Source organism: Lampetra planeri, chromosome 4 (genome assembly GCF_965212315.1).
Source record: "Lampetra planeri chromosome 4, kcLamPlan1.2.h2, whole genome shotgun sequence".
Taxonomy (NCBI): Eukaryota; Metazoa; Chordata; class Hyperoartia; order Petromyzontiformes; family Petromyzontidae; genus Lampetra; species Lampetra planeri.
In genome coordinates, this window is record NC_136110.1 from 23,737,970 (window position 1) to 23,750,270 (window position 12,301).

A 12,301-nucleotide genomic window follows, 5' to 3' on the forward strand; every position below is an offset into this window, starting at 1 on the left:
TTTACAGATTTTCTTATCATTTCTGTGAGGTCCTGGGGAGGGGAAATCCCTCAGCCTGGAAAACATCGTGGGACAGAGTGGGGATGTACCTGCTGAGTCTGCGGTGCCTCAAATAATGGATGAAGAAATGACCCCCTGTGAGTGGCTGGCTGAGGTGCCATCTGTTGAGAAAGTACTGAAGGGGATCCAGAGTATGAGACCAGGAAAGGCACCGAGCAGAGATTATCTCCCAAGCAAAATGCTGAGGGAGGGTGGCATTTGTGCACAAACTGCCCTACATGACATCATAACAACAGTTTGGAACACTGGACGGGTTCTGCAGGATTAGAAGGATGCCCTGGTGGTCCCCCTTCTTACAGGGGCATCTCACTCCTCAGTCTGCCAGGAAAAGTCATGGGCAAGCATTATTCAACATTGCCTTGCCAGGCATACTGAGGAGAGGCTTGCGGAGCCCCGATGCAGTTTCCGGAAAGGGTGGTCCTGCACAGATGCCATATTTTCTGTCCGTCTTGTACAGCAGAGTTGTAGGGAATTCCAACAAGACCTACATCTCTACTTTATTGATCTGGTCAAGGCCTATGATACTATGAGTAGGCCTGGGCTCTTCGTGCTTTTGGAGTCCCTGACCCTCTGCTTACGATCATTAAGGATGTTCCTGATGGTGAGCGGGCCCGGGTAAAACTCTGTGGCTGGGATTCGGAGCCATTCCCTGTTCACCTTGGGGTCGAAAGGGATGTCTTCTGGCTCCCACATAATTTAATATCTATTTCGACCACGTAGTTCGTGAAGCCTTCGATGGCTGTACTGGAGGAATTTCCATCGGATATAGATATAATGTACCAGATAGGATGGGATGCCCGGGTGCGGTATCGGGATGGCTCCCTATTGGACAACCATGTTATGTATGCCTATGATCTGGTAATTGCTGCTCACTCAGAGGAGGAGTTGGAGGTACTGTTGCTGAACCTGGAGCTTGCCACTAATAGGTGGTGCCTTACCATCAGCCCCACCAAAACTAAGCACCTTTCTGGGTATTTTGTACCATTGGACACTCCACCCCCACAACTCCCAATTGGTGATAGGGCAGTTGTGGAGAGAGTGGAGAGTTTCCCATATCTGGGCAATGTGCTCATGACTGGCTCCAGTTTAACAGCAGAGGTCTCACTCCGAATTAGTCGAGCGGCATTTTCTTTTCATCGGTTGCGTAACGCTGTGTTGAAGGTACCTGGTCTGTTGCTCTGCATGAAGCTTCAGGTCTTCTTGGCCACAATCATTTCATCCCTTCTCTATGCTTGCAAAACGTGGACCCCCTTAATGGAACATCAACGCCAGTTAGAATCTGTTAGGCTGGCCTGCCTACGACCTATCCTGGGTTTAAACAGGCTTAATTGTGGTGTGAGGAGCTCACAAATCTTTTAAATATCTAGACAAAGACTCATCGGTGAGCTCCTCCGGCAGGCAAAGCTGCATTGGCTGGGTCTTGTAGCCCGCATGCCCAGCCACCGCATGCCTAAACAGCTTTTGTTCGGCCGGATCGAGGGGGCTAAACGGGCGCAGCACGGGCTAGAGAAAATATGGAGTGATGTGGTACAGGAGGATGTGGAGCTGAGTGGACTTGCTGATGACTGGTACCAGAGGTGTCAAGATCGGCCTCTGTGGAGGAGGCTCGTGAAGGATGCTACTGGGCAGTTGGAGGCAGAAGCCCTCCAACAACAATGGAGGGCGGAGGAGTGATGCTCACAACAACGAGTGTAGCACAGGAAGTCTAAAGCACAGCAAGTTGGCACAGTAGGGGGGCACAGATGGTGCATCAGCCAGTCTTCTCAGTTAGTCGACCCGTGGCACCTGGGTCTTCCCCGTGACCTGCTGCCAGCGGGCGTTCGATACTTCAAGTGTCCTCAACGTGCACATAGCCTGGCACAAGCGTCGTGGTGACGTCACCGCCACTTAGTGACGAATGGCAGTTGCTGTTGTGGTGGGGAGCGGTGGTGCAGCGGTTATCGTACTGCGCTACATACCCGAGTTCGATTCCCGCTCATGGCCAACATCAGTGATCATTATCTGAACCGATCCTGGGCCTCCCCTAGGTCGACTCAGTTTCAAATGAGTACTTGGTGCAGTGTGTAACATAATCGCTACTGGGGAACCAAAGTCGGCCGGGCGTGGTGCTGGCTACCCACCCCCTCATGCGCCGTGCCGGCCTTCATGGGTGCTCGCTAATGGCACTTGCCCTGATAGTCTCTTAAGGATATACGGGAATCTTTATTTTTGACGGGAAATCTTTTTTTTATATATATAAGTGTGTGCACTTGTGTGCACACATCTTAGGCATGTAGTGGTGCATCAATTAATTGATAGAGACTGATTCTTGCAATCCTTACTCCATCAAAGTGAATTATTTTCCAGGAGGGTTAGACTTTTTTTGTGGTGGAACATCCACCACTTTGTGGCAGAAAATCTGGCAGAACATATCATGCATGTGGCAGAACATCTCATGTCACCACACCCAATCTATATCAACTTTCTTTAGCATTCCCCCGTGCTCCTTCTTAATCGTGCCCACTTTGTGGGCAAAATTCGCTAAATTAAATGAGCTGTGGCATAATTACAGCACCCAATGGCAACACAGCCCTCCACACATTCTGTATGATTGAATTGAGCCGAATTTGCACAGAATTGAGTGCAATTCTCTCACGACGGGGCAGGATGGAAACATTTCCAGATATGAATAAATGCTATGTTCATCACGTCCTACTTTTATCCCCCACAAAGCCCAACTCAATCAAGTGTCAAACACGAGCCATTCTTTCCCTATCGCAGCTATGATTAAGAGCTCACAATTTCAGATTAGCAAATTCTGATGATTGCATGACCCAGTTCTAACACCTGTTCCTCTTTAGTAAGTTAATGCATCATTAAGAAGTGAAAGGCCCAGAGCAAATGGTGTTGTTGCACTCTGAGAAGCACGATTATCATTAATCCTCAATTATGCTAAATGATATATTGACGACAGCTTTGAAAATTATTCTGATAATTGTCATGGTTATCATTATACGCATCATCATTATTTATACAATCACCATTTATTATCATGATTTCATTACAATTTTAATGCTGATGCCGAGACTTATAATCCCACGGCGGTGCCATGCTTAATGATGCAATAAAAAAAATGCCAAGGGCAAGCCAACCTACTTAGCTTTGTCGTGCTGAATGATTATTATCGGCCAAAGGCTGAACCTAATTAATTCATAATTGCACTGTGCTGATCTTTCAGGTTGGGAGCTACCGTTAGATTCTCTTGCAATGAAGGTTACGTACTTCAAGGTTCCAGCAGCATCATCTGCCAGCGCGTGAACGAGATTTTTGCATCTTGGAGTGACAACATGCCCAAGTGCAAAGGTGGGCAGAAACAATTTTCCGTCTATTTCATAGCAAGTAAGCAATATGTGACGGTTTTATTTTGGGTGTTTAATTGGACGTCAAGTTAAAATGCGCCTGAAATGTTACTGGCAACGGCTTTAGGAAGTGATGAGTATAAGATGGGAGGAATTCAATTATAGGCAAGGCGTTTGGCATAAACTTGAATAAAATAATGTCGACAGGTCTGAGCCCCACTGCGTCTTGACCCCATTTCATGTCATTATTGTGTTTTGCATAAAATATAATTAATTAATCACACTGCAATATACAGAAAAATGTGGCGATTTCTTCATCACTTACCTGAATCATAGAGAAAAGCAACACGAAACATTTAACCACATTCTTTAAATATAACATACACATTATATAAGTTTTAATTGCACTTCACTGAGCTTGACGCTCAGAAATTAATAATGATAAAAAGTAACATCAAATTGACCGGTAAACAAAAAAGTGAGTCGGCTTGGGCACAGCACGTTGCTAGGTGGCTGATGGGGGAGACCGGTGATGGAACAGCAGTCGAAGGAGGGAGATTCGGCACCGAGAGCATGGCAACCATGGATATTGAGCAACGATGTCAAACTCATGCGCCGGAGCTCGATGGCCTGTCGAATTTGTGAGACCACGATGAATGGCAGCGATATGGGGAAGCAGTGGATAGGTCCTGGCAGCTGACGATGGTGATGCATTATGCATGAAAGCCAGGTGTTTTAAAAATGTGATTTCTACTCAATGCAATACAAATAGAATGTCACGTAGTTTAATTATATGGATCAACAAGCATTAGTAAAATCACCAACATGATTGTTATTAACCTTAGGTATATGACATATCACAAAAGGCATTTAGGTTTAACTAGCTGCAGGTGTCTTTGTTAATTTTCATTGAATTATCAGCATAAAGATTAGCTCCATTAAAAGTTGCAAACATAGCATATGTGTATTGCTTCGATGGCATCCAGTATTCTTTGGCGAATGTGACCTTCATTTTTTAGTCTTTAACGATTTTATTGTATCAGATTGTACAATATTTTACACTTACACATACAACACAGCCAGCCTTGATTTTTGCGTGGAATGCAGCGTTGTTGTGTCTACTATATATTATCTCTGGCCAACATTGCCATTTAACGCATTAATCTTTCACACAGCGGCAATTGTCTTGAATCTACTGTGTCAACAACAACCACAACAATAAAAATTTACGTAACATCTACATACATTTGTATCTGAAGATGCTTTACATATATTTAAACCGCATATGAATGCTTATCAGAGGGAATGGTGGGTAGGGCAAGGAAACATAGACCCATGCATGGTTAGAGTCAAGAGCAAAACTCGTTCCAGGCATGAAAAAAGAAAATATGCAAAGAAAATAACATGTGTATTGTGAAACACTTAATAACAGTAAGACATAATAGATGTAAGATAAGATTTATGTAGCTTTTCTGGCCATCATTTCACCAAGAGGTTTGGCCAAAGAAAAGATGAAACAGGTTCAGTGAGATTGTCCAAAGAAGTATCGAAATACAAATTGGTAGCGGAGTCCAGCAAGGAGATACACTCTGACCTAGGTAATGACGTGAAAATAGTTCCTACCAAAACAATTATTGAAGAAATACAGATATAAAGTTTAATTGTGAAAGTGTTAACCACCTCAGAATCGCTGACATCATAAAATAACAATTATTTATGAACCTAACAAAGAAGACTGCAAAAGTGGGGCTAAAAATGATTTTGAGCAGAGCAAAAGAGACGCACAAGTTTGCTGAACAAAAGGAGCTAATTGTTGGAGGGACACAACTGATTATGCATATCTGGGGCAACTATTGAAGTCAGACTGAGATAAAATAATATATATAAAATTAAGAGATGAGCAAGGGCAGTATGGAGTGCATTTATAATATAAAAATGTATCGTTAAAAATGAGATAGCAATATGCCTGAATATTTTCAATTGGTGCACAAAGAGCATTAAACAACTGTAAAAGTACACGAAGAAGCAAGATGAAGCGAATGCTAGGAATAAAGAGGGGCACATGGATCAGAGAACATATGCAAGTTAATTGCATCACATTTTAACAATCTGTGAACACTTTAAAAAGATTCCTCCACTATCCATATTTTTGGTCCCCTTTTATGTTTATCTTATTTAACTTGCATATAGTTTTAAAGCACATACTTTCCTTTTTATCTGTTAATTCCCTTCAATCAGTTATAGATTCTGAGGTGCTGAAGTTCATTTTTCAACAGCAAATCAGCGCAATGGGCTATCACACGGTGCAGACACATGCTCCCTCGAGAGAGCTTGACCATGCCCTGTTTTCTTTTACACGCCCTGTCATCCAAAGAGCCACTTATTTTAGTTCAACTCATCGGTCAGACTTCCCTGTGTTCCCATCCTTTTCTCTGTGGTGGATGGGTGGAGGAGAGTTTAATAGTGCACAGCACCGAATGCCTTTGGGGACAGAACAACTTATTTCCTGGCTTTGCTGCGGTAAAGAGGGATGTGGTGGGAGGTGTGATTATGTGTAGGTCACAGAGGTCATTCTGCAGGAAGCAAATTCAATAAAGCCCAAGGACAGAGGTCACCTTCCGTTTATTTAAATTAATTTAATCAAAACTGAGTCTGTTGGGAAAATATACTACTTGTATATTAAGATGGTTAATACAAAACATTGATTGATAAAAAATGAAGAATACTGAACGTTTCTGAAGCTTGCTGTGCAATTAAGCTGAGATATACAATGCAGGAACTGTGCTGAGGTGCATTGTTCTCGTACATACTGGGACCAAATATTTGTTATATTTGATACAAGTATGTTAATTATTACATGATATAATCCATGATTTATTCACTGCTGGATGAAGGGCCCCAATGCAATCACCATCCCTCATGGTTTCGCAATCTAACTTTGCATTGGTCACCCTTGCAAAATAGACAATGTTGCATGTATCTCAATGGATTTATTTAATCTCCTGAATAAAAAAAGATACAACAACGACATCTATTTACTCATTGTTTACAGAGAATTGCAATACTTTAACGATGGAAAGATGCCTTAATTATAATATTTTTAAAGGGAGCTAAAACTGACTTGAATAATTACAGACCCATTTGCCTCTTCTCACTTATTTATAATTGCTTACATTGAGAACAAAATAATAGAACATTTAAAGGCCAACCAACCACATGATCACACTGAGTTTGGGAATGGTTTATTTCATATTATGCCTAGCCTTTGCAGATTATAAAAAGATGCATTTGATTAATTGGAAATCGATGCAGTCATACAATCTCTCACAAATCAAGTCTGAAATAAAAAAATATATTTAGAAACATTAAAATCCATTTGCAAAAATATAATAGCTTGTAAAATACTGAGATGTTTACATATTAAAAGGAGACTTAGATAAGGAGATATGCTTTCACCACAATTGTTCAGAGTGATAGCATTGAGAAGAAAATGCAAAAAAATTAGATAAAATATTAACTATCTCAATATTTATAGAATGTAGTTTTTTATGACAGCCTATGGGTATAGATTATAGAGAATGATTGAAAAACTTAATCAAGACGGCCGCAAAGTGTGCGCAAAACACAAGTCATCTTAATTTTAGAACTTTCGTGACTGCAGGAATTATTATTTGTTTCTTTCGGTTAAGTCACGTCTAAAGATAAAATAATAAATTAAATTAAATAATAGAATACGACGTTTCGATTGCAACACAAGCAATCATCATCAGGTATAATGAAATAGCGACATAAAATCTAACCAGAAAACTATAGACAGACATATTAGCAGACAGATATCACCCAGATACATAGCGAGAGCAACACAGGTAACAGAGAGGGGTGATCGTCTCTGTGTGGTGGCCTTAAATAGACAGAGGGGGGGGCGGAGGCAGAGAGAGGGAGGAGGGTTAGAGAAAAAATTAGCATATCAATGAGTGGTCAACAGACGTGGTGCTGCGAATGCGATGGCACGGCAAGCAAGCCTGAAAATCAGGAGAAGGACACACTAAAATTAAATAACCTAGTAAAATATCGAAATGTAATGTAATACAACACAGAGGGTCGGTCAACACACAATTAACGCATAGCCTGGTTGATTACGTATTTCAAAGATTGCTAAGTTAGAATTTAAGTGTGAACAATCTAAAGAGAGGACACAGGCAGAGAAAACAAGTCGCCAGAGAGAGAGAAAAAAGATAAGCTTAAAACTTCCCCGTAGAAGTGGTTCAATCTTAATTTTAGAACTTTCGTGACTGCAGGAATTATTATTTGTTTCTTTCGGTTAAGTCACGTCTAAAGATAAAATAATAAATTAAATTAAATAATAGAATACGACGTTTCGATTGCAACACAAGCAATCATCATCAGGTATAATGAAATAGCGACATAAAATCTAACCAGAAAACTATAGACAGACATATTAGCAGACAGATATCACCCAGATACATAGCGAGAGCAACACAGGTAACAGAGAGGGGTGATCGTCTCTGTGTGGTGGCCTTAAATAGACAGAGGGGGGGGCGGAGGCAGAGAGAGGGAGGAGGGTTAGAGAAAAAATTAGCATATCAATGAGTGGTCAACAGACGTGGTGCTGCGAATGCGATGGCACGGCAAGCAAGCCTGAAAATCAGGAGAAGGACACACTAAAATTAAATAACCTAGTAAAATATCGAAATGTAATGTAATACAACACAGAGGGTCGGTCAACACACAATTAACGCATAGCCTGGTTGATTACGTATTTCAAAGATTGCTAAGTTAGAATTTAAGTGTGAACAATCTAAAGAGAGGACACAGGCAGAGAAAACAAGTCGCCAGAGAGAGAGAAAAAAGATAAGCTTAAAACTTCCCCGTAGAAGTGGTTCAATCTTAATTTTAGAACTTTCGTGACTGCAGGAATTATTATTTGTTTCTTTCGGTTAAGTCACGTCTAAAGATAAAATAATAAATTAAATAATAGAATACGACGTTTCGATTGCAACACAAGCAATCATCATCAGGTATAATGAAATAGCGACATAAAATCTAACCAGAAAACTATAGACAGACATATTAGCAGACAGATATCACCCAGATACATAGCGAGAGCAACACAGGTAACAGAGAGGGGTGATCGTCTCTGTGTGGTGGCCTTAAATAGACAGAGGGGGGGGGGGCGGAGGCAGAGAGAGGGAGGAGGGTTAGAGAAAAAATTAGCATATCAATGAGTGGTCAACAGACGTGGTGCTGCGAATGCGATGGCACGGCAAGCAAGCCTGAAAATCAGGAGAAGGACACACTAAAATTAAATAACCTAGTAAAATATCGAAATGTAATGTAATACAACACAGAGGGTCGGTCAACACACAATTAACGCATAGCCTGGTTGATTACGTATTTCAAAGATTGCTAAGTTAGAATTTAAGTGTGAACAATCTAAAGAGAGGACACAGGCAGAGAAAACAAGTCGCCAGAGAGAGAGAAAAAAGATAAGCTTAAAACTTCCCCGTAGAAGTGGTTCAATCTTAATTTTAGAACTTTCGTGACTGCAGGAATTATTATTTGTTTCTTTCGGTTAAGTCACGTCTAAAGATAAAATAATAAATTAAATTAAATAATAGAATACGACGTTTCGATTGCAACACAAGCAATCATCATCAGGTATAATGAAATAGCGACATAAAATCTAACCAGAAAACTATAGACAGACATATTAGCAGACAGATATCACCCAGATACATAGCGAGAGCAACACAGGTAACAGAGAGGGGTGATCGTCTCTGTGTGGTGGCCTTAAATAGACAGAGGGGGGGGCGGAGGCAGAGAGAGGGAGGAGGGTTAGAAAAAAAATTAGCATATCAATGAGTGGTCAACAGACGTGGTGCTGCGAATGCGATGGCACGGCAAGCAAGCCTGAAAATCAGAAGGACACACTAAAATTAATATGTCTGTCTATAGTTTTCTGGTTAGATTTTATGTCGCTATTTCATTATACCTGATGATGATTGCTTGTGTTGCAATCGAAACGTCGTATTTTATTATTTAATTTAATTTATTATTTTATCTTTAGACGTGACTTAACCGAAAGAAACAAATAATAATTCCTGCAGTCACGAAAGTTCTAAAATTAAGATTGAACCACTTCTACGGGGAAGTTTTAAGCTTATCTTTTTTCTCTCTCTCTGGCGACTTGTTTTCTCTGCCTGTGTCCTCTCTTTAGATTGTTCACACTTAAATTCTAACTTAGCAATCTTTGAAATACGTAATCAACCAGGCTATGCGTTAATTGTGTGTTGACCGACCCTCTGTGTTGTATTACATTACATTTCGATATTTTACTAGGTTATTCAATTTTAGTGTGTCCTTCTCCTGATTTTCAGGCTTGCTTGCCGTGCCATCGCATTCGCAGCACCACGTCTGTTGACCACTCATTGATATGCTAATTTTTTCTCTAACCCTCCTCCCTCTCTCTGCCTCCGCCCCCCCCTCTGTCTATTTAAGGCCACCACACAGAGACGATCACCCCTCTCTGTTACCTGTGTTGCTCTCGCTATGTATCTGGGTGATATCTGTCTGCTAATATGTCTGTCTATAGTTTTCTGGTTAGATTTTATGTCGCTATTTCATTATACCTGATGATGATTGCTTGTGTTGCAATCGAAACGTCGTATTCTATTATTTAATTTAATTTATTATTTTATCTTTAGACGTGACTTAACCGAAAGAAACAAATAACAAGTCATCTTGTTCATGAAATAACAGAATTTGTTGGAGACACAGGTGCAAAATACATAATAGGGCTGGGTATATGTGCCTTGGGCAGTTCTTGCAGGCAAAGATCAAAATGATCAATATAAGAGGCAGATAAGAGCAGGTTGGAGTGCTTTGAAAATAACGAACTTGATAATGATAAGCAACATGTGCATAATAAAACATAAGAACATCGTGTCTGCAAAATCCATTATCATTTGTTCACAGTTAAAAATTCTAGCAGACAAGATCAGACCTTACCGTCATCACTCTGAACCATGCTAAATATTGACATTATCATGGAATTATCAACACAGTCTGTAATGTAAAAAATGTAAGATTGAAATTTGATTCGGTTTTTACTTTTAAAACTATTCATATTAAACTGTTTGCATTATATGCAATGCATTTGCATCTCGTAATTACAGTTGCATACAATATAAACTTAATTTGATATATAAACCAATCTCTTCCACCCATTTTTGTGTGTTTTTGTGTATATCATATATTTGGAGTACTGTTTTAGCATGAAAATCAAAGCTCAATTGTCTATTAGAGTGTATTAATGGTTACATGCCTTACCTCTACCAAGCATAGTCAGCAGGATTATTTAAAAAATGCAAACGCTGTTGGATACTGTACTTTTATTTAATATATGTAAAGTTTATTGTTGTTCACGAAAGCAATTTTGGATATTTTTTATAAAAAAAAGTTTCCTCAAAAACAATTATTCTCTCAAGTCTCACATGAGTATTGTGCATAATTCCACTTTGGATTCTGGCCGAGTATAATTGTCTCTGAAATGTTTGTACCACACGTAATATTTCCCTAATGGCCTTTAAAATCTCCACCTTTAATCACGGGGTGCTTTGCATAAGCGTTTTCAGAAGGTGGTGCGGTATAGAATAATACATTTACCGCAATGTACCAAGTACCACAATACTAAACTAAGCTTGTTCAAAAACGGCTTCATTTTATTCCTGATGCGATTCAATCTTTTTTTACGTTTCTATTGTCCTGGTTAATACAATTTCAGCATCTGCACTATATTTTGCAGAAAATGCTTTGTTCTTGGAAACCGCTTCATTATTTACCTGTTTTATTTTTCCTAAGCAGTCATTACGATCCGTGGTGCAAACCAATGTATACGTTTTTTTTCTTACAGCAAAAGACCCAGGTGTATGAATGTGAAATTGACTGTCATATCCAAATTGACTGTCAGCCACACTTCAATGGTTCAATGAACTCCATTGTGCGTCTTTAACATAAAGATAGGCCAGCGTTGCTGATAATTAAATTGATATACACAATTTTCCATTAAAACTGCATTGCCATTACTTGGGAGAGCAACTTCATGCTACCTTCCATTTTTATTCTTTATTGCATCTTCAGCTTTCTTATTTTTTTTATAATGAATACACACAAGGAATGTATTTCGTTTTTTTGTGTAACCATTTAATTTATTGTATATTGGTCAATTTTCCCAATGCCACTCTACATTAATGTGAGTATGCAAGTAAAATGAAAGGGCATTTATTCATTTTCAGCCCTGCAATTACTTGCCAATGCCCATGCTGGTTAAAGGACCTTCATTAAAGTAACTCTAGATAGCTCCCATTGAGGATATTTGGCCTACTCTTCCATGCTGCCCAGAATTCTTAGAAGAGGTGGAAGCACTCACAGTTCACCCAAACATAAACAATCTGATAGTCGACTAACCCATCAATACTGCTCGGTAGACAGCGTCTAAGGGATTTAAGAAACCTGCACAACTGAGCTTGAACTTTTGTAAAAAAATATTTAGTGCAGGCGTCCATCGCAGAACGCGCAAACATGGTTTCCTGCATGTTATAAGGGGAGGGGGCGTGTGACTGAAGAAAAAAAACAAGTATTTAATTTCATTATTTTATCCCTGGATTTATAAAATAATTTTAAATGTAATACTTAATAATAATACTATTTAGCATTACAAAAATGACTTAATGAGGAGTTTAAAACAAATAATTGTACTTAAGATTGAAACGATTACTACTTACAAAGGTGGTTTAATACTTCGTAAGAAGTAACTCCAGGGCTTCTTGAACGCTTCCATTGGATGCTTGCAGCAGCACGCATGATGCAACCAAAGGGATCAG

The 12,301-nt window shown here is 39.7% G+C and overlaps 1 protein-coding gene across 1 annotated transcript in view; it reads left to right on the forward strand.

The window, feature by feature from the left end:
* LOC144717850 (CUB and sushi domain-containing protein 3-like) overlaps positions 1-12,301 on the forward strand; it is a 449,456-nt gene that overhangs the window by 246,383 nt on the left and 190,772 nt on the right. Inside the window, exon 10 of the mRNA XM_078593564.1 lies at positions 3,278-3,402. Coding sequence (XP_078449690.1) covers positions 3,278-3,402 — 125 coding nt within the window. The remainder of the gene's footprint in view (positions 1-3,277; positions 3,403-12,301) is intronic.